Raw genomic sequence first — 24,510 nt, forward strand, 5'->3', positions numbered from 1 at the left:
TAGAAGAATTGGAGGTGGTGGAGGTTTTGGAGGGCTGATTAGAGATGAAAGAGGCGCTTGGGTGTGTGGCTTCTATGGAAAACTGCAAAGTGGCACCAATCTTGAAGCTGAGCTGTGGGCACTATACAAAGGATTGACTGTCATATTGCAAAAAGGAATGAACCAAGTAATCATCGAGAGCGACGCAGCCCAAGCAATGCAACTGATGCATGAGGACCCAAGTGGCAAAACACCCTTCAAGGAATTGGTACACGATGCTCAAATTCTTCTCATAGGCTGTGAGTGCTCTGTGCAACACGTCTGGAAGGAAGGGAATCTATGTGCCGATGCATTGGCAAAAATGGGAGCGAACCAACCAAAAGATATGCTTGTTTTCAAAGAACCACCGGTTGAATTAAGATGTCTGCTTGTTTCAGACATGATGGGAGTGTCTAGGGAGAGGACTTACTTCCTCTTGTCTTTATTTATTTCCGATGTACTCAAAAATAAAAAAAATACCCATACTCAAAGAGCTTATCAAGAATATCATCCTCTGCTGGCTCAAGTGCCCAATTAAAAAGCGGAAATGAAGAGGATCGCAAAAATTTCAATGGTTTATCCTCAAAGAAAGGCGTACTAGTCAGGTTATAAGATTACCTCTCTGGGAGTAGCCCGACTTTCAGGGTTGCAGTTGGGACTAATTCCAATTCCTTGTAATCCCAATCGACTGGCTGGGAAGGCACAAACACGAATCTGAAAAGCAACGGAACAACACTAAACAATCAAATACTGAATCAATAAGTAAATTGGATGATCATCCATACATAGAAATAAGGTACCAGTACTACAAAACAAAAATTGAGCAACTACATAAAGAAAAACTATAGGAGTAATCATAAAACACAAGTTTATTTATAGATTTTGGAATCCTAGATTAATTTAAAAATGAGACTATACGGACTATAAACCAATATCAAGGTCTATGGGAAGTAGAGTAAATTCATTTCAAATACACCTTAGTAACGCACATGTTCAATTTGGAAAGAAGCAACACACTATGAAATTGTAAATTCCGAGGCAGAAAAATCCAAAGAGAGAACAAAAGACAAGCAGCGGCATGGAAGACATAAACAGAAAAAAATCACCTTTTAAAATACAGGAAAGAGTAGATTGGGGATTACCAATAAGATGATTCAAAGGCCTCATGAAACTATGTCAGAATGAAACCATAGATTTCTTACTTTTTATACAGAAACATTCACATAATTCCAATGGGGGGTAACACCAAAAAACAAAACAAAATCTTCAAAGAGACCTTCCCCTTAATGTCAGAATTGAAGGCAGGAAGGCCCAAATATAGTAATAGAATTTCATAATCAAAATATTAAAAATTCTTGACAAACTTGTCAAGAGAAGCTAAATGAATACGCTGCTGTTAAGTGAGTCTATGCAGCATTCATGCATTAACAACTTCAGATACCATTAACGGGTTTCTCTCACCAGTGATAGTTATGATAGTTATATATTTGTGATTCCACATCAACTAACAAAACTATGCAATGCATGGTTATTTAAATTCTGTTTTCACCGAAAGAATCATTACCGTCTGAGTAGCAGACGTGGGTGGCATAAACAATGTCAAACCCCCATCAATGCAAAGTCGATTCCTGAACATTGTTGCTGGTCTTGGTGCAAGATATCTGCACTGAATTACTTTTAGTTCAACTTCATTGCATAAACTACAACACGCAACTTTAAAAAAATATATATTGCAAACTGAAAAGAAATATATTGCAAACTGAAGTTGTTCACAATCACAACTTGAATGAAACCATGTTTCAGTTCCACGACTTCATTAAAGTCGTGATTTAGGCCTCATTTGGAAACGGGCTTTTTTAGTAATTTTTTGACTTTTTGACTAAAATATGATGTAAAAAAAACTAGTATGTTTGAGATGACTTTTTGGTTTTTTATGAAAAGATGTGCAAAAAGTAGAGAGAGAAAAAAAATCTGACTTTTTGGTATATGTTGTTGGCTTTTTGGTTTTTTTAGTGACTTTTTGGCTAAAATCACCACTTGTCAAACGATGCCTGAATCCCACAATTTCAAGGTTTATGTTCTTCTAGTTATGCCTTAGGCAGGACTGTAGAGCCTCTATCACCAAAGATATTACATGGGTAAAGTAGTTCACTTTAGGCCCCTATTATCAACCTTTTTACTTCCATCATGAAGAAGTGAGTACATATATTATATATGACAGAATCACTTTCCAATGTTTATTTTTTCTCTCTCTAAAAATCAACTTCACTGGCATGGCAGGAAGGCAAATGTTAGGGTGTTCATACATAGCCCTTCAGTTTTCTCTCTTTCTAAGCTCTCAATTTCAAATATCCAGTTCTCTCTCTGGGACTTGGATTGTCTAGCATAGATGACAATCAGGTGGTACAGCATGTGAAGATAGGTGTTATATGTAGCTTTTATACAGTGTGAGAAAGAAGGGGGGTGTGCAGGTTTGTATGGAGGAAGGAGTGTGAGGAAACTGTTAAAATTCACCTACTACACACTCACCTACTTCACCTACTCTCCACCTACTCCTCACCTACTCCATACCTACTACACACTCACCTATTCTCTTCCCACATCCTCTCTTCTATATATAGGAATCATTGTAATATATCAAAAAATCAATCAATAATACATCTATTTTTACATGGTATCAGAGCAGGTTTAGAACCTAGTATTTTCGCTTCCCCGGCGGGCGGCAACCTCACCTTAGCCGCCCGCCGGACCTCAACCTATTCCGCTGTCATCTCTATCACACCCATCACTAAATATATCTTATATTTTCCAGCCATAGCAGCCAATCGATGAACTTCAGGTCCAGGCACATCAATGGTTGCAGTATGATACTTCCGGATTCTTTGGTTAGTACAACTGCTTCTCCTTTAGCCGGGTTGAGTTCATCCCACGCTTCAATCCATGTGACCATGGCGTCGGCCAGCTTGAGGAAGTACTCATCCACCTTTCCGAGCTTTGCCTTGACTTGCTTGGAGAGCTCAATGTAACATTTCTGCACGGTGGTGCAGTCCTTTGGAAGGGCAGCACACTTGCTACACCTATACCAAACTTTTTCATCTGAGGGGGTAGTTGCAACGAGTGGTGGTTGACTCTACACCATCACTCCATTTAAACACCTCTCAACACAGTCTCTCCTCCAACTGAATTGTAGAGAGAGGGAGAGAAGAGAGTAGAGAGAGCAGAATTCATGAAACCGAACCAGAGAAGAAAAGAATGGCCTGGCGCTAGTGTGCGCTGCAGTCTTTAGTGTGCGCTGCAGTCTTTCCCTCTTTCTCTCTCTTGTTTGGAGACGGTGAAGCAGAGCACATGGGTTTTGTCCCCCTCTTTTCCTTTATTTATTTTATTTGGAGTTGTATAATGCTCAAGTAATGAGTACCAGACAAAGCTGGTATCAACTACACATAAATCACTACACCACCGCCCTCAACATTACCTTTATTTATTTTATTTTATCTTCTCTTTTTCATTCCAAAAAAAAAAAAAAAAAACAACCACGTGAACCACTTTCCTTATTTCCCCAATCTCTTCCGTTTGATTTCAAAATCAATTATTTTTATTTATTTTCTCCAAACCACTTTTCCTCTCTTTCAAATATCCACTCTATAATAATATCTCTTTCTCAAATAACCCATCCAAAAATATTTTTTTTATCTATTTTTATTTTCTTTTTATTTTTATTATTAAACAACACAAAATAACACCAACAACATTCCACAATCTTGTCATTTCTTCATGCTGGGGATCCACCCCGATCACAAAAAAAAAAAAACAAAACAAAACAAAAAAACAAAAAAACAAAAAACCAAGACCACAAAACCAAAACTCAAACAACCACATCCACAGGCGGCATTTTTCTTCTCTACTGTGCCGCAGGTCTCTTCTTCTTGCCTCCGTCTTGGGCGGCCCTTGCCAGTGTTGCCTCCATGTTTCCCACTCCACTGGGCACGATCACTACTCCCTGCTCCTCCACTGCAGCATATGGCGGCCCTCCAAATCGGAACATCACGGTGGCCTTCCGCTTCAGCTCCTTATTTTCCGCCTTTAGCACACTTATCTCTGCTCGCGCATCCTTATACATGCGTTGGAGCAGAGCCAGTTGGGCGTTTAACTGTTGCACCTCATTTGTCCTACTCTGCAGCCGGTGCGACAGGTTTGTGATCGCCGTCATGGTCTCCACACATGACTTCAAAGTATACTGATTGGCCTCAATATCAGTTTGCACTGCCATTTTTTGCTCCACCGACCGCATCGGAAAGTTCAACGGAGCAAAACCAAAGGCGCTTGGTTGAGGTTCACTGGCCACCGCACCAGTTATCTCTCTTGTTGACTCGTTGAGGTCGGGAAAGAGAGTGAGCAGACCACGGGACGAAGAGGCCATATTCTGGGTAGCTGAACGGGAAGAAGAGGCCATTTTCTGGGCAACCGAGTATTACATAGTGTTTCAAGATTTGCAGCTCTTAGAGACAATCTCTCAGAAAACGAATATCTCTCTCAGAAAATGAAGAGTTTTTTCAGAAGTTTTTTTCACAAAGTTTTTTTGTCTTCGCTTCTGTCTCAAGCACAGCCTCCGCCTCAGTTTATAAAGACCCTGACGAAGAGGCAGACACGCGCATCATGCGCCGCTCGGCGCTCGACGACAACATGGGCGCGCCTTTTGATGGCCCGTCTTTTGATGGCACGCCTTTTTATGGATTGGGCACGCCTTTTGATGGCACGCCTTTTTTGACCGATTTGGCACACCTTTTGAGGGTGCGACTTTTTAGGGGTCCGACAAGACTCTGTAAACTGTCCCAACATTGATTCCGGTTAGCTCCTTCATGGGTCCGACAAGACTCTGTAAACTATCCCGACATTGATTCCGGTTAGCTCCTTCATGGATCCGACAAGACTCTATAAACTGTCCCGACATTGATTCCAGTTAGTTTCTACAAGGGTCCAGCAAGACTCTGTAAACTGTCACAACAACTGTCACAACATTGTCTGCTACAACGGTCCGACATGACCCCATAAACTGTCTTCTACATCGGTCTGACACCGCCATCCAGTGTCCTCTATACCGTTATGACACCACCATACAGTGTCCTCTACAACGTTATGACACCCCCATACAGTGTCCTCTACAACGTTATGACACCACTATCCAGTGTCTTCACCAATGGTCTGACACGACCATACAGTGTCTCCTATCCTCTTTTATTTTTATGTATTTTCTTATTTTGTTACTCTCTCCAAACTCAAGTTGGTTAGTTCCTATCTCCCTTGAGTTTGCGGGGGGCTGTTAAAATTCACCTACTACACACTCACCTACTTCACCTACTCCTCACCTACTCCTCACCTACTCCATACCTACTACACACTCACCTATTCTCTTCCCACATCCTCTCTTCTATATATAAGAATCATTGTAATATATCAAAAAATCAATCAATAATACATCTATTTTTACAGAAACAACAATATCAAACATCAGATTTGGTCCATATGGTACGGATTGAAGTAGTTGGCACCTTTATGCTAGGCAATGTTTTGACCATAGAAATCAATATACGACTTCACTTTCAGTTATTTTTAAATATTTTCAAAACGCAGTTTTACATTAAAATCATGCATTGGAAATACGACTTCAAAAACAACTTGAATTTGGTAAATAAGTTGAAAAAGACTTGGACTTGAGAAATAAATTTTAAAAGATGTGGGTTTGGTAATATATATACACATAAATCCAGGTATGAAGTACTTGAAATACAGAAATTTGTACCCCGGAATAAAGGATGAAGTAAAGACTGCATTGATGAGGTCTTCTTTAGAGTCAAATTGATCAACCAACAAGCCTCTAGGCCTCCAAAGGATCTGTGTTACAGCAACTGTGAGGAAACAACAATATCAAACAATTGAGGGGCTGCATACAAAAACACATTCAAATAAATTGTTCAAAGTGGCAGGGTGCATCTTATGTTCAATACTCCATACCACACATAAATACACATAAACTTCTTATGCTACATGCTAAGTTTGAATCAATGTAGAACCTATTAAAGTCCTCTAAAATCCTGATCAACATCTTATAATTGAAAGTAGCATTATCAGCAAAACATAAAAGAATGAGCAACAGAAAAAATCATATTTTCTTCAACATATAAACACTTATAAGTCTCTGAGTTACTGACATAATCCTCAAAGGACTAGCCAAGCAAACTTTAACCAAGAAAATTTCCACGGTTATCGCACGCTCAAGAATCACCCAAATCTTACCCAAGGAAATTTTAGACCACATCAAATATAAAATCAAGGCTTAATTTGACTAGCGAAATGGCCTTTGATAATGCCGCATGGAGAAGAAGGATTCATGTAGCCGACCCCATTTGATGGGACTTAAGGCTTGGTTTGGTTTGGTTTGGTTTGGTTTGGTTATCAAATATAAAATCTTCAATTCTAATTTTATTTATATAATCAAGCAATCAACAAGATTACAATAACTGCAACGAATGACAAGGTCAAAAGTCTCAACCACATAACTGACTGTACAAACCCCTAAAAAAAACTGTAAATAAGTAATTATTGCAAAAGGCCTTGCTTACAATTTCTATTCATTCCCAATATGATACGGTGAAGACCAGAAAACGAAGATCAGTGCCAGTCTACAAATAATTTCAAACCCACAAGTCGTGTGACAAGCATTTATATGGTCATAAGGAGGGTGTGTAGAAGGTTGCATGAGGTCATTCATGAGACTACCCCTGCTTCTCAAGTGGCTTCAGAAGGCAGACAAATTTTCGGTACGCTTTTAAGGAGTGCAAGTTACTTGATTATATCTTCTTAAAGAAAGGCTTTGAGAGAAATTAAAGTTTTAAAATAAAACTTCATTACTATAATCAATGGCAAAGCAGTAAGTTGATTCAAAAAGGGGACTTGGACAAGGGAACCCCTGCCCCTGTTTTCTTCAGTGCTAATTTGCTAAATGGACTAATTGCATCTGATGAAATTTGGACATCATTAGTCCATGGAATTGGAAAGGAAAAAGGTCACTCGGATTCAATTTTCCAATTCTACCATGTTTTCTTCTCCTCAAAAGTAATGTAAAGTTCTTAATTTTAATCTCAGTCTTTGGCTGCTCAATGTTGTCCCCAAACCTAAGATAAACATTGATAAGCAATGTTAAATGGACTCGATTACAGGTGACCCATCGGACCCATCAAACCTCAAATTTAACAGTATGGGAACTCAACAAAAAAGAAAAAAGAAAAAAGAATTCATATTTTTATTCCATTATGTGAGATAAAATAGTATTATATGTAATGTGTAAAACAATAATTTCACTTGTTTTATGACAATTATACAGCCATATATATATATATATATATATACATATAATGGTGGTGTTGAATACAAATATATAAGAATTTCATCGTATTTGTCTTATTTTTAAGACTCTATGTAACATAGTTGATAAGAACTCTACTCTGTGAGCATCAATTTCAAAAGTTCATATAGTGGCAGGTTCTGTGAAGCTTAGATAATACAAAATAACCCATCACCACATATATACACACAATCCTAACTTTATAAACGAAACAACTGACAAAGAAACCAAGAATTCAAAAAATTCCAACCTTTATGTAACCCTTCTCGATAAGAAATTGAGCAACACCAAGATGGTACGGAAACAGAAGCCCAGCAGCAGAGAAGCTAAACCCAGGGCTCGTCACCGCCTTCCGACACCTCTCCGCCTCCACATCCTTCAACCTCTGCTCCCAAACCACCTCCGGCTGCACCGGGTCCTCCACCACCGACGCAATCCCCTCCTTCGTCCTCCTCCAAAAATACGACCCTCTCTCCGAATCCCTAAACATCGTAATCGGGACCGAATTCGAGTCCCCACCATCAATCCCATTCCTTCTCTTTATAATTCGCGCTGCAATTCCTAGGAAGAGCTCGCCGGTGGCCACCGCGAACGATTTCTTCTCCGGCGGCGGAGGAGGTGGCGGTGGAGATTTGGGAGGAGTTTGAGGAGAAAGTTAGGGTTTGGGTTCTCAGAGGGAGGTGAATTTGACGGTTAGGGTTAGGGTTAGGGTTAGGGTTTGGAAGGCAGGCAGGGCGAGGGTTGGAGAGGAATAGAGAAGATAGTGACGCAATTGGAGAGGCGGAAGAGGTGGCTTGGTCTTGTGGGTTGTCCGAAGGCATATTGTGTACCGTTTCATTTTGTGTTTTGCATTCAGATTTTGATTTTCATATTGTTTATATTATATTCTGTTCCATTCTAGATCATATGAATTTCAATAGAGTTTGGTTTTTTTTCAGTCAGAGTCGAGAGAGTATTCGGGCTTAATAGATATTTTGGAATCAATTTAGGCTATGTTTGTTTGGGTGGACTGGATTAGCATTTCCATGACTAATAGTTTTAGGACTACGAATTCGTTAGATTATGTATCCTATCTTAATTAATAGTCAAGTTTAAAATAATTAGTCCGTACTTCAGTTGTTTAACCAAACATCGGATTAATAATTTTATAGGACTATTAGTCCAATCCCAAGCTCATGTCCATCCAAACAAACATGGTTAATGATTTGAATTGGTAATTAAAATATGTATTTAAAAAATTAAGTTAATTAAATATTTGTAACATTTGAATTATATTATTTTAAAAAAAAACATACGATTAATATAATTTTAAAAATAATTACTTAATTTTTGTAATATAAATTTAATTTTAAAATATAATTATTAATATCTAATTATCTTAATTTTTTATATAAATATTCTATTCAATAAACTTTAAAAAATAAACTATTCAAAACTCCTAAATCTTTTAAATTCTCTCCTATTAAGATCAGCATGAATGATTCTCATCCCATTATAATATGAAAAATGTTATGAATTTCAAATAAATTATTAAATATTTTACCAAATCTCTTACATAGGTGTAGGACTTACACAAAATACATGTGTATAAGTCTCACACCCATGTGAGAAGTTTGGTAGAATATTTAATAATTTATTTGGGATCTCTAACATAACTCCTATAATATAAGTATAGTAGTGTATGTCTGTGCTTGAAGACACGATGTAAATAAAATAAGGAAAAATATTTGGTGGTCCAAATTTGTGTGGTTTGAATGACTTGAATGTGTCAAAGCGACGTTATTTTACACTCAAAACATCATTTTGAATGATTCAAGTCATGATTTTCGGACCACCTAACATTATTGTAAAATAAGTGAGCAAAAAGGGAGAAAAATAAAAAATAAAATAAAGAAATAGGGAGGGAAATAGAAAGGAGATAAAATAAAAAGGAAAGAGGAAGAAGGTGGATAGGAGAAAGAGAGTGCATGAGTCAACAAAAAAGGAAAAAAAGAAGATTGAGTAAGTGAGAATTAAAAAAATCTTGACTGTAGGACAAATTTAGAAATTAATCTCAACCCTTGAAACAAAATATGTTTTTAAGATATTTTATAGCGACCCCGGTCTTTTCCCATTTGATTATTGTATCCGGACTTAGGTTCCGTAGATTCTGTCATTGTATAATTGTTGTTGTTGTCCCTTATTTTCTCATTTGGAGTTATAGGATGTGTTGGGCAGGTTTGTTTCAGGTTGGTTGGGTTTAGAAACCAAGTATTGCTGTCCAGAATTTTGGATCTTCGCTCGAGCGAGGAGTTTGTCGCTCGAGCTAGCTGTTGTTTTTGGTTCTTCGCTCGAGCCGGGGTTTGGTCGCTCGAGCGAGAGTTTGCGTCTAGTATAGACCTGAAGTATTGCATTCTTGGCTCGAGCGAGGATTTCTTGTGTCTGGTCGCTCGAGCGACCAAGTCTTCGCTCGAGCGAGCCTGTCCAGTTTAATTAGACAGCAGCGGGTTTTTAATCAGTTTTTCATCATCTTTTTAGATTCCAAACCCTAAGGTCTGACTTCTCTCTCATCCTGCTCACCTTCTCTCTTAGATTTGATCCACTTAGGGTGTGTTTCTACCCTAGATCCTTAATTAAAAAGAGTGTGTGAGTCGAGGGCTTCGTTTTAATCTGAATTGTTGGTAGTTTGGAGCACTTTGGAGTTTGGGTCTTCATCTCCATCTTCTCTTTTGGGGCTATTTCTTCGAGGTAGGGATTTCCTACTCCATTCTATAAGTTTTGTTCTAAGTTTTGGTATTTTGATATGTTGGGGATATTTTGGTAATTTTGGAAAAAAACCCTAGTTGTATTGATAAATTAATTTGTATAATTAGTTTAAGGGAATTTGGGAATTTGGTTAAATTCATGAAATTGAGGAATTCATTGATTAAATGGTGTAGTGGGATAATTTAAACCACTCGCCTATTGAATTGTTGTTATATTTATTTCCAGTCTAGAAATAACTGTTTTGGGCTATCGGTGGAGGATAGTCGTGATTGTTGTAGACATTGCATGTGGATTAGGAATAACTGAAACTAATCACATTGGTTAAGTCATTAATTTGACTATTGCATTAATACAGAAAATACGTGTATTGATTGAGCATTGCATTTGCATACATTGTTTTGTGTGGGAGGAGATAAGGGGATGTACTCCACGGTTTAGGGGAAGATAGGGGATGGACCTCTAAACCGGATTTTGTTTGGGAGGAGATAGGGGATGGACTCCATTAGCATCACTTTTATGTGTGCTTATTTATATAGAAGTGTTTTTTTATTGATACATCACTAAAATGTGTATCAATCTTGAAGTGTGAAGTGTTTTGATTTGAGCTTGAGTCTCATTTGTTTGTTGACATTGGAAGAATGTGAATATGATATATATAATTCACTGTTGTAAGTTTGGCCAGGTTCTGAGCCATATTGATAATGTTGGAAAGTGAAACGTGTCGTTGACAATAGTGTCATGAGATTGGATAATGATGTAATTGATTATCTTGGTTAACCATCTATTGAATATTATTGCTTTATTCAATGCTTATATTTGGTTTAGTATATTTCTACTGGGCTGTGGCTCACCCTATATGGGAACATCATTTTCAGGTTCAGGTGATAAACTACCTCCAAGGACTTAGCTTGGAAGGACTTGGATTTTGAAGACTATTTTCAGTTATTTGCTTTCATTTGTTAGTACATGTAAACACACAAGCCTAGGGCTTTATTTGTATTTGAGTTAGAACTCATACTTTTGTGTCCAAGTGTTGGCTTGGAAAGATGTAAGCTTGTAGGGCATTTAATTTGATGTTACATGTCATGCTTTTGTTTAGTAAGACTCTGATGAATATTATAATGAACTGTTTCCTTTTTAACATTGTATGTTGATGTTATATATATTTAATGGGTTTATTTTGAGGGCGTGACATATTTTGACTTATTTTCAAAAACTTCTTACTTTATTATATATATTTGTATTATTTGTGAGTTGATATGATTTTGTCGGTAGGAAGGAGAGAGAGAGAGAGAGTGTGTGTTTGGTGGGGGTGACCCCCTCCAAACTTCACAACAAATATTATTTGGCCAATCCTATTTTAAGTATTTATATTTTTTAAAAAATAGCATTTTGGCCCATTCAAAATTTATATAGTTTTATTTTGTTCCTTGAAAATCTATATTTTAATCGGGTAAATTACACTAACAGTTCTTATAGTTTACAACTTGTATCACTTTGGTTCATGATCTTTCAATTGTGATATATTTGACTCTAAATTTTGAATCTCGTTCCAAATAAAGACAATTAAACACATTATTACTATATTTGAAGGATAAAGTCGTCATACAATTTACTTTGTTTTAGTTAACTTATATGTTATTTGAAATATATATTTTTTTAATGAATAAGGTTAAACTTTTTTTAGTTATAAAGTTATGTTTGGTTTGGTTTCAAATCTATTTTCAAATTTTTTTTAAGAAATTAAAAATTAAATTGGTGAAAAAAATTAAAAATACATCATTTTTATATAATTTTATTTTTGGGGAAGTTGAAATAATTTTTTAAATTATTTTTTTTGATATTTATTTTCTTTAAACTAGTTTTTATTTTTTTCAAAAGTCAAACATGACAACAACTTTGATGTCATTATTAAACCAATCCATTAACTCAAAAAATTTAAAACTTAAAATATTTTATATATTAAATTTATCGATTATACATTAAAAACTTAATAATCATCCAAATACAACAATCTATTACATGATAACCATCCAAAAATATCAACAAAAACAATCACCCATTACATGATCATCATCCAAACACATACTAAAAATTAATTCGGTAAAAAAAATATAAATATAAAAGATTTATCATTTTTATATAATTTTATCTTTAGTGAGTAGAAATAATTTTAAAATAAATTTTTGATATTCATTTTTGTTAAATTAGTTTATATTTTGTCATATTGATGACTTTACTATTGAAATAGAGCAACAATGTCTTTAATTGTCTTTATTTGGAACGAGATTCAAAAAATCAAGAGTAAAAAATGTATCGCAATTGAAAAGTTAGGGATCAAAATGACTTATACCCTAAACTACAGGAACTGTTAGTGTAATTCACCCATTTCAATTGGATTCCTCCAAAATTTATATAATTTTTGTCCTGACATCCTAAACTTCACATAAATCTAATTCAACAGGTCTTATCAACAAAAAAGATTAGTTATTGGATGTAATGTTGTTTCTCCGTAAATATAAACTTTTCACCAATAAATCGTTTTAAAAGGCAACATTTCAAATAAATGCTATGGAAGGGTAAAATATTGGCTCAAACCCGAAGCAATTAGGCAAAGTAGACCAAAAGAAAGGGAAGGCCCAAGTAAATTTCTAAACAAGTCATTAGAGACAGTTGGCAGCACAAAGATGCGTGGCAAGGAGCGTAAGGAGCTATGAAGAGTAAAAGATCTCCTTCTAAAAAGAGATCTGTAGAATGAAAGAGGAACGACGAATTTATCTTCATCCAACGATAGAAACATCGAAACAGTAAGTACAAGAGTATAGATCAATCCTACTAGACGGTAAGTCTGTCCGATCAACCTGATCCAACAAACGTAACACTTGACAAGCTGGCCACTAGCATCTGACATAATCCAAGCTGTCTATAGGAGGATAATCTAACGATCAAAGTCAAAGGCAACTTGACCACTTGTTCGACCAGAGCCAAGAGTGGGCAAAACCCTCAGATCAAATATTGATCCAATGGATGGGATTCAAGTGAGGAAAACTATAAAAGGCGAAATAGGTGAAACAAAAAAGAACATACTAGAGGTAATTCAAGAATCCTCCTTTAAATACAAATTCTTAAGGCCGAACAATATTCTGACTTGACCGTCAAAGGGTCGTCGTGACCAATCTTGATCGGGGGTGATCATTGACATTTATCATCTCACTTTCTCTATGGAGAAGAATTCTACTTTCCACAAATGCAAGGAACAAAATTGGTAAGCCAATTTATTTGCAATTTTTCTATTTTAAACATATATTTTATGATTGGAAAGGATGTGAACTCACTTATACAATTTAGGATTAAGAAAAGGGTCCTTCTACGATAATGCTTTCCACTAATCTAATCCATTATTAGGCCATAAAATGAGAAATTTCAATTAATCCAATTTACTAAGCCATAAAATTAAAATTTATGGAGTAATTTTTTTAAAAAAATTTACTGAACCAAAATCCAATGACACTACAACAAATATAATTTTAGAGACAAAAATTTAGCAACAAAATCACTTTTTAATAACAGAATATTTTAGTTTTAAAAAATATCATTTTTTTAAAAAAAAAAATTAGTGACAAGATTGGACATATAAGTAATGAATTCTGATCCATTTGGGACAAAATTTCAAACACTTTTCCCAATACAGCCATTCAAAAAAAATTCAACCCATCTTATCAAACATACAAACTAAAATAGTCTATTAAAATAGTCAAATAATAAAAAAAAAACTAAAAAAAAAACTACTTTCCAAACAAGGCCATTATAGTGTAAAGAGGTTAATGCTGGTTAATGTCACTCACATTTAGTAACTATCACATCCAATAATAATAACATAACAAAATTTTGACCAAAAATATTAAATGATTTTTGTTCATTCATTAAAGTGCCTCTAATCATCAAATCATGTATATGATTAAATATGAAATTACAAAAAGCACTAAAGCTAGTGAAGAGTATTACACAAGAGGCATGCACTATCAAGCTTAAATGACTAAACCAGCTATGAACAGAGAGCTTAATCATGCCCAAACAATGGCCTAAACATGCTGGAATGGAAGCTCAAAAGACTAGACAAACATGCATACATGTTGGCTCACGAACAAGACATAAGGCACAACTCTCAAAAGTAATGAAAGAGTGAAATATGTGAGAGTGTGACAAAGTTATATGCTCTGAAATTACATACAAAATGATGCTATGACATGCAAACAACCCAAACAAAACATGCTAGAAGCCTCAAAACACAAAGTTAGTCAAGGCTATTTACACTATAGCTATACAAAGCGGAGCACATGTGACCAAAACCACTTGAAACAGAGTTAAAACATGCTAAAGCAAGGCCAAAAACATGTTGAAGTGGAGCCAACACATGCTAGAATAATAGGCTAAACCATCAAGCACTCTAGGCTAGTGAGCAAGATTGCACTATAAGTGCAAAAAGCAAATAACAAGTGACTAAACCAACCAAAAACAGAGTTTAAACATGTTAAAATATAGCCAAAAACATGCTTGAACTAAGTTAACATAAGCCATAAAAATATGCTACTTTGTAATGCTAACGAGGCATGGCATAGAGAGACAAGGAGGGGAGGCCACCCCCTCCCATTTTGGGCCTCAAAACAAGCTTTCCACCACTGAAATTGCTTTGAAATTTCGTGGTTAAAAATAAGCAATGAAAGAGGGTGGACCAACCCTAACTCCAACAAGGACTCAAACCAACATTTTCAACACTTAAAAATAGAGGTTTTTATAGTGGGCAACTAGGCCAAAACAGCATGCAAAGGTGGTCCAAACTAGTGTACAAAACCAAGCTTAATAAGAGTAAATGCTTACCTTTGAAGCACATTAGTTGCTCAGCAATAATTTTGGACCAAAATTAAGCCTAAGACCTCAAACAAAGCTTCAAGGGACCTCAGCTCCAAAGTGAAGGTATTTGACTAGGTATCTTAGTGCAAATATGTGAAGAAAACACACTCTTAGGCACAATATATATATATATATATAGAGAGAGAGAGAGAGAGAAATCTAGAGAGAGAGTGAAATTTTTGCTCTAAAAATTCTGAACCTCTAACAAGGGGGAGGGACCTCTCCTTATATAGAAAAGGCAAGCCAAAGCTTCCTTGACAAGCTAGAAGCTTGTTTGAATCCATCCATACACGTGTATGGAGGATACACTCAGTGTGCAACAGCTGACTCAAAAGATCTGAAAATGACTGAAAAATGAGAGAATTGGCCACCGGCCATTTCAAATTGGCCGACCAGCCACTTCAAGTGGCCTACAAGAGAGAAAAGTGTCTGGCAAGTGCCACAAGTGGCCGGCAATGCCTTCCCCTCCTCCAGGCAAGAGGGAACAAGGTTTGCCCCAAAAACAAGGCCAAAACACAAAGTGTTAAGAGGCTCAAAGACAAGGTGCTCAGCCGAGACCTTCAGGCGCTCAAAACAAGCACAAACACGCGCAATCATCGAGTGCACAACCGATAACGACAAAGTTTTGAGGTCGGTCAAAAATGGGATGTCTACAGAATGATTTATATGTTATGGTCTAAAAATAAATAATTCAAATTATCGAAACGAGATCAATAATAAATAGACCTAAATAGATCCGAAAACTTAGGTTTCGTTTAGAGAGTTAGGTTTGTAGCCAAAAAACTAAAAAATTATTATAAATTATCATATCACTCTCTCTATTTTTTTCACATTTTTTTTATAAAAAAATTAAAAATTTAATTAAAATAATTAATTAACAAACTGGATAAATTTTCTTTTCAATTATGTATTATAGAATTTAACATTTTTTGTTACACAAAATACCCAAAAAAAAAAATGATGATGTGTAGAAAAAGGGTAAACATACTACACATAGGTTCCAAACTAGAGCTCACGGATGCGGTAACATCATAGATAATTTTTTTTTTGATAAAAATAGGATAAATTATAAATACACCCCCTAAGGTTTAATTAAATATAACTCGTCATCTGTAGTTCTAAAAATTATATTCCACCCATTGAGATTTTTAATTTCATATCAAATCGCCATTTTTATTAATAAAATATCAAATCAATTAACAGTTTTTAATGATGTTAGAAATATGTTTTAATTAACAATTTAGGTAATTTTATTATTGTGTAGGAGAGCATTTATGAATTTTATTTTTTTAATTAATTTTGTTAAATAATTTTTTTAACAAGGAGGTATTTGTAATTTGGCAATTCATACTTTAAACAAACTTCAGAAGGTGCATCTATAATTTACCCTAAAAAAAATAAAAATACAAGTAGGCCTGATAAAAAAACAAAAAAAAAATAAAAAATTACGAGTAGAACAAAAGCTGAAAACATGTCGACATGGTGGCCGGATTGATAGTACCTTATCCAAATCTAATAATAAACATTTATTTACGTACTATACCTCAAAATTACTTTTTTGTATGATAGAATTTTCCCTATAAGAAAGGAGTTGGTCCTTGCCAAGACCTGTTCTAACGATATTTATGTTTAGTTAGCAAGAGAGATTGGGCTGGAGATCTTTGCTCAGTAAGGATACATGACCAATTTCTCTCAAGGGATTGGTCCATATATCCAGTCCCACAATTTTCTTTTACTTCCCAATTTTAACATTTGAAATTCCTTTTTCTTTCCTTAATAATAACAAGACAAAATTATATTTAACTTGTATTTTACCTTTCTGAACTTCAAAATGCAATAATTAACCAACTCGAACTATTATCTTATTACATTTAACACCTTATGTTAGAATTTTGTCCCAAAATTTAAACGAAAACAAATCAGTTATGAAACACATGACGCACTTATTAAAATTTTAAAACAATAATTTCTTTTATTGATTTTTTTAAGACAATAGTACTTTTATCTAGTGATCTCACTTGCAATTTATCTCATTTATCGTACTAGTGTAGTAATGTACAAACGGGATCATTAGATAATAATATTTTTACCATAAAAATTTAATAAATGTGTTATGTGATTTACAGATGTTCTGATTTTGTTTAAATTTCTAACATAGTCTTAATAGAATGGTTAACTATAACAAGATAATATATTGAGATAGTTAATTGTTGACTTATGTAATTTACCATAATAACAAACTAATTCTACATAAAGTGTAAATAAAGTGGGGTTAAAAATAATCGAAACCCCATCTTTTTGTTCTTAGATAAATTACATCAATTGTCCCTATATTTTGTCTGTTGTGTTATTTTACTTCCTATAATTTCAACTAGCTCGATTTTTATATTTAATTTTAAATTGTGTCAATTTAATTTAATTGATAACCCCAATTAAGCCCACTCTAGAGGATCTGAATTTCTAAAAAGAATGCCTCTGTAATTTGGAAAAAAAACAAAATGAATGAAGGAAGGTGTGTTCTAGTCTCCTATACGTCCTTTCCCGGTAATTTGACATTTATCAAATAAATTGAAATAAAAAAAAACCCCTTGATCATGGTGATTTATTAGAGGAAAAAGAAAAAAAAAAATCCCAAAATAACATGATCCACGGTCAATAAATATTTTTTTTATTGCTATGTCCCCATTTTTTTTGAAATCACCATATCAGCATGTGTGTCTGTGTTCATGCTTCTTGGGTTTCCACTGTTCCAATTTTTTCTTTTATAGATATCAATCCTTTGAAAATTAAGACCAGAAATACGGTATTAAACTTTGTACTCATGCCGAGACAGGAAGAAGCTGAGATATGGAATCTGCCTGTCACTTTCTCAGCAATCCTACACAGATAAACAACTTGGTCAAAGAACTTAACAGAATGACATTCTAAAATAGGTAGGAAAGAAAGGTCAGTTCTACATAAAATACGTAATTTTCTGTAAATAGGGGTATTCAAAAGCGAAGTCTGAAATTTCATGGTCTCCTAGGTGCAAAAAATTAGCAGAACTGCCATCCATTTTAGGTGACCTATTCTTCCATGTTAAATCCCAATCTTCATCAAGAAAATTTCGATCTAGGAAGTTAGACCTAGCTGTTGAAAATAGAGTAAGATTTCTGTCATTTGGCTTTTTGATCATAACAAGTTAGAATTTGACAAACAGGATCAAAGTGGCATTTCATATGCATGGCAAATACCATTAAAGAATAGTACTATAAAGCAACCACCTAAGTATAACTGCAAGATTAAGACTAGACACTGTTAACAAATATCGAGTCTTGAAATTTTAATACTAAATTAGCAGTGCTGAAATATTTACTAGATTTCAAAGTTACAAACTTGAAGATAGATATTTTAGATAAGATTAAATGTAAAAACTGTATTCTACTGATGTATTCCGCATTCAACAAGAAGTCGAGTCTCACTAACTTGAAATTAAGACCATATTTAACTGAATTTTCAACTTTAGGGTGTAGGTGATTATGGGTTATCAAATGCACTCACCGATGAATATGTTCAATTTTAAGCAATCAATTGTGTTTTTAAACATGTCCAAACTTGTGCCAACAGTTTATCATAAGAAGTTGATAATAAAATCATATATCTCAAGCTGAACCTTCAGAATGTCATTGTACATTAAAGCTGAAGACCTAAACAACATAGATTGAACTCGAAATTGGTTCAACAGGCTACTTGGAAAATCAACCATATAATTTCAAGGAATGTTATACACCAGATTACAAATGTAGATGCATCTAATATATGTAGAAGCTAGAACTTATCTTAAAATACCAATTCAAACCAGTAATAAGAATTATCAACGAAAACATTTGAAAAAAAAAATTGTAAAAAAGAACCTACCATTCCATATATCATCATTTTTTTCTTCCATGTTACAGAAGATTTCATCATCAGAAAAAGAATTTTTCAATTTACTAGCATTGCTTTTGAATTGCGAGAACTCTTTGGCGGTCGATAACTTCTGCCTTGGTTTGCTAAATGCATGTTCTGTGCCCCTAGAACAGAATGGTAGCTCAAAAAAATTGCCACAGAGAGGCCAGTTAATATCTTGAGTCATGGCATCCTGCAAGTTGTATGCTATATTAGTTTGGTCCCAGATCATTATGAGATTACAAATAGAGAAACAGAAATGAATGTCAAAAACAGACTATAATCACACCCACATAGGCATCCTCACATCACATGTGGATACTAATGATCTTAAATTCAGCAAAACTGAACTGATCAAGGATTCAAGATTTACTCTCATTGCTTCCAGCAATATTACAATTCTATTAACTGTTACTGCCATTATATTGAAAAGGCAATCCATTGCCTCTAATTTGGCCTACAAAATGTTTTCTAATGTTCCTGGACAGTTTTTAGCGTTCTTTTTCATGTATTCCAGATTCTAGTAAGGGGTTATTCAATAAACCTGAAAATTAATTGAAAATTTCCATGCCAAGGTAGTGACTCCGAAGATCTTAAATTGCAGAAATAAAAACTAAGGGTAATTTTTCAATTCAAATTTAATTATAGAAAAAAAAAAAAAAAAACTTACACTAAGCTTTTTAGTGATAAAATGCAGAGTCAAGTCTATCAAATAAAATTCAGATCCTTTCAAGTGATAACATATGTAAGCAAATGCATTGACTGTAGAACCATTAGTAATTATCAGTTTTACACACTAAACAGTGACCCTTATTAAGCTGCATAAAACATTTCCTTTACTTTGATACAAGTTGTCGTTGTATTCAGTACGTTCATAATTCTCATTTGGCCCCTTCATTAATCATTTTGTATATAGCCATCTCCCTCTTTTAAGTTACATCACTTTTTTCAACTATCATGATTCTGCATCTCATTCGTGTATTAACGCCACACCGATAATCAACCTTGATGTCTGACCAAGTACTTTCTCAGAGTTCATCTTTACCTGCAATTTATCTCTAGATTGTGAACATGCTTTTCACTTAAAATAGTTTGTTGGAAATCGTATCTATATCAAACCCCATATTTATAACAACATGGAAGTTTCAGTCCACCTCGCCTATGGGAAGCGAAGAACTAAATGAAGCAACATTATATCTGATGCAATTCCATTATATGAAACAGCATCATAAATTATATTTCAACCACCAAACAAGAAAGAGATATAGAGAGAAATATGAAGCCAGCAACTTCTATAAAAGAGACTCAAATTTTAGTCAGTCTGACCACTGCGGCAGCTTGACTTGCAATTTTGAACAACTGTTGATAAGTTCCACAAACTAAGAATGTCCAGTGATCGATATTATTTTGATGCTGATTGCATGTATTCATTCCATCAGAAAAGCTGTCTAGCCCAGTTGTCTGCTGCTGTTGTTGCCGTTTTCTTTGCTCAAAATATTGCTTTTGCCTAGGACATTTAAAGTGTTTTTAATGTATTAATTTACCGCATCTAACATTATGTCAAATTCTAACATATGGTCTCAGCAACAAAGAATACTAGAGCAGATGATCTTTCACTTCATTTCCAACAAAGAAAAATGACAAATGTTTATGTACCTCTTTTGTGTCGACTTTCTTGACTGAAAATTTTCTCCATCTCAGCACAATCAAGAAATGTCACGCAAAAAAGAAAAAAGGACGTGCTCATATGTCCAAAGAGAAGCTCAACATAATCATACTAGATGCAATCTACAATGTCTTGGCCATGCACATAGAGCTCAAGTTGCTGATGGAAAACTGAAACATGAACATGATTTTTTTCATAGTCATATGCAGAGTAGAAGTATAGAAGTTAAAAGTTATATATTCTTAGTAACATGGGAAAAAGAAAAGGAAGTGCAGTAGCATCACAGCATGTCATAACTTATGAGGTCAAAAAGTTAAAGAAAAACTCATGGTCCACCCCCCCCCCCCCCCCCCCCCCCCCACAAACAAACAAACAAAAAAGAAAGAAAAGAAAAAATAATAATTAATAAAGGGTTGATATGTATTAGGTAATAACTTATCAAAAAATATTGATATGTAATAATGACGATGATCATTGATCAAGCATGCATACCCAAGCGTGTTTCTTCACCAACACAGAAACCTCACTTTGAATCTTGGCAAGTGTGAAAGTAGCCTTACACCTAGTACATATGGGCACATGCACACGCGGCTAGAGGGGGAGACTCTCCGAAATGGAAAGAGGAAGACCAACTTCTTTAATTATTTAACTAAGAGTCCACGAAGAAGGAAAGCTACTATACTAAATATATTCCACTTCGTCAACTAAGTAAATAAATGCAGCTTCCATCATTTCTTCCTACATTTCAATTTCAAATTATGATTAATTATTAATAGTTATTCTGGGGATATCAAAAATGCCAAAGCAATGTGTTGTAAAGGTCGGTTGCACTAAGAGAACCAACAACTTTCCAGTTTAAGAATCTTTAGTATGCTACAATTACTAATTTCTTCAAAATAAAATTCTGAGTTAAAAAAATAATAATCAATTTATAGGCAAGTCAAAATTGAACATGAACTTTAGTACGATACAATTATTAAATTTTTCAAAATAAAATTCTGAGTCCAAAAAATAAAAATAAAAATAAAAATCAATTTGCAGGCAAATTCAAAATTAAGTCCATGTCAAACTCACAGTTGTCACTTTCCGCCTTGATCCTCCCATCCATCCATTGCAACATTGTAACAACTTTTTTGCCACCACCTGATAAGTTAAAAAAAAAAAAACGCAAAAGCACAACCAACCTAGCCGTGATCAATCTAATGTATGAAAGCTTAAAACTAATATCCAGCATTACAGCTAAGTGAACCAATATTGAATTGAAATCAAATTTCACGTTAAAGTGTTTGGAGAGAAGGAAAATAGAATTGCGTTCAAGTTGACCGATCATGATCGAGCAACTGATTGAAATCACAATCTTAGGGTTTTAAACAGAATAATAATAGAAAACATAAAATTCTTCCAATGTAGTGAATTGAAGGCAACGAAATTAAAATTGAAACTGAAAGTTGTTGTAACTTGGAAAACGATTGGAGAAACTGTTTTATCAATGGAAGTGAATGCTGAGTTTATCTCTGTTTCTACTCCACAAGCTTCAATGAAGAGAGAGAGAGAGAGAGGAGTGTGGAACGCGAGAAAGAAAGAGCTACGACTGGTGCCAATAAAATCAAATCGGAAAGCAAGGCTCCGTGACGAGAAATTATTCAATATTCATGGCTTGCGGTGGATCTCATCATGATTTAGATTAAATCACCCAACTCACCTGAGGTAATGATCTATGGGGGATGGGAAAATGGTTTTGATCACTAATTAGTGACAGCACTAATATGAGATTTTGTCAAACACAATACGCTTACTAATATGAGATTTTATTATTAGATGACGATAATATATGTTACCATTGAAGAAAAACTTATCATGTATATAATTTAAAAATTAATACAATCTAACATATAGCATATATGTATAGTTTGATTTATTATAGGAAAAATTAGTGAAACATCCCTCTTCAACATTTGATAGTAAGACAGGTCTAATATGTTTTTTCTTATTAGTTAAGGCCGCTAAATAATATTATTAGAGAAATTTTTGCATGTCAGAAAAATTTCACTGTAAAGAGCTGGAAAGAAAAATTTTCCTGTGAAAATGTTAAGAGACCCCAACTATTATGAAAATATTATATGTCATTTATTTTATAGAATCTTAATATTAGGGACCTTAAACTAAAAATTCCATTATTATACTTATATAGTAGTTTATTATCAATAATAACATGATATAAGCATTCTTTTCCCCTCTTTTTATGGCCATTAATTTATTATTTTTCTTGAATGCAAGACCAGTATTCACTAAAAATGGAATTTACCAGTGACGAAAAAGTATAGTTTTGCTAATTCATTTATGAGGTGAGTGAATGAAATCTTTCATAGGGTCCACTATTTTAAATATTCTTCTTTCTCTATTCTAACTAATTAGGGAAGAATGTTTCATTAATTCACTTACATGCGCAAGTAAAATTGTTGTTATGAATTTTACCAAATAAAACATCTTAATTATTGCAAAATAACAAAGATATATATGGAGCCTTTGTTTGGGATGTGAGTTAATTTTTTAACCTTTTGGTTTTTTAGTTATCTTAGCTTAAGGCTAAAAAGTTTCGTTTATGATAGATTTTTTTGGCTTTTATGAGAGAAAATAAAATGATTATGGATTAGATGTGACATATTGTCCTATTTGACTAAAATAATACTTTTTGTCTATACAACTATTTTAGACCAGCCTAGTATCTCAAACACAGCCCAAGATAAGTCGTGTTGAGAGTTAAGTCTATCACGTAGAATTGTCTACTCAATAATAATAATTAAAAAAAAAGAAAGAGAAATTACAAAATAAAAAAATCAGTATTTGACTCTTCTAATAAAATCAATCATGAGTTTTTAATTTTATTAATTTAAATCATCATTTTTAAATTTTTTTAATTTAAATCATTTGTTTATTTTCACTAAATAAACACAATAAAAAATAAATATTTTAATCATTAAACTCAATAAAAAAATATTTCAGACATCTTATATACATCTATATTAAGTTAAATGGTTAATGTTAAAACCTATCACCTACTTCACCCACTTAAACCTACTCCACTAAACCTAACCCACTACACCACTACCACCTCACCTACTCCACTAAACCTAACCCACTACACCACTACCACCTCCACTTCACCTACTCCTTACCTACTACACACTCACCCTCTTCTATATATAGGAATCATGAATCATTGTAATAAATCAATAAACATCAATCAATAATACATAAATTTTTACATGGTATCAGAGCAAGGTTAAGACCTTAGTATTTCTCGCTTCACCGGCGGGCGGCAACCTCGCCTTGGCCGCCCGCCGGACCTCAACCTATTCCGCTTATTTTCTACACATACCTTGACTTCTTCAACATTTTCTTACACCCCTCCTCCGCTATGTCGGCGGCGGCACCCGCATCATCGTCTAGCCTCTATCGCCGTTCACCTCGCCTCTCACATATCCGTGGTTGTACTCTTACTCGTCGTCGTCGTTGGCGTTTCTGGCGCTGCTTTTCTGCTCGTCGCTGCTGTTTTTTTTTTCCCGATTTGCTCTCTCTCTCTTAGCCATGGATTTGGGTGTGGGGTGTAGAGCTGTGGCTCTGTTGTTGGTAGCCATGTTTGCTGGCTTGAAGGTTTCAATGGCAGCAGTGTACAAGGTTGGGGACTCCGCTGGTTGAACCATCATTGGGAATATTGATTACAAGGCCTGGGCTGCTTCCAAGACGTTTCATCTTGGAGATGTCATCATTTTCGAATACAATTTTCAATGTCACGTGTTGCAAGTGCCCCACAAAGAATACCAAACCTGCAGAAGTGTAAGAC

General features: G+C 34.5%; 1 protein-coding gene across 1 annotated transcript in view; it reads right to left on the bottom strand.

Moving 5' to 3' along the window:
- The window catches only part of LOC114299242 (uncharacterized), a 92,266-nt gene that overhangs the window by 31,561 nt on the left and 36,195 nt on the right, over window positions 1-24,510 (bottom strand). The window contains exons 9-15 of the mRNA XM_082900123.1: window positions 21,741-21,809; window positions 20,657-20,679; window positions 20,327-20,507; window positions 18,971-19,193; window positions 5,816-5,921; window positions 1,583-1,679; window positions 637-732 (exon numbers count right to left, since the gene is read on the bottom strand). Of these exons, the coding sequence (XP_082756249.1) occupies window positions 637-732; window positions 1,583-1,679; window positions 5,816-5,921; window positions 18,971-19,193; window positions 20,327-20,507; window positions 20,657-20,679; window positions 21,741-21,809 (795 nt within the window). The remainder of the gene's footprint in view (window positions 1-636; window positions 733-1,582; window positions 1,680-5,815; window positions 5,922-18,970; window positions 19,194-20,326; window positions 20,508-20,656; window positions 20,680-21,740; window positions 21,810-24,510) is intronic.

The sequence above is a fragment of the Camellia sinensis genome, chromosome 12 (assembly GCF_055761805.1).
Source record: "Camellia sinensis isolate YWXY chromosome 12, ASM5576180v1, whole genome shotgun sequence".
NCBI lineage: Eukaryota > Viridiplantae > Streptophyta > Magnoliopsida > Ericales > Theaceae > Camellia > Camellia sinensis.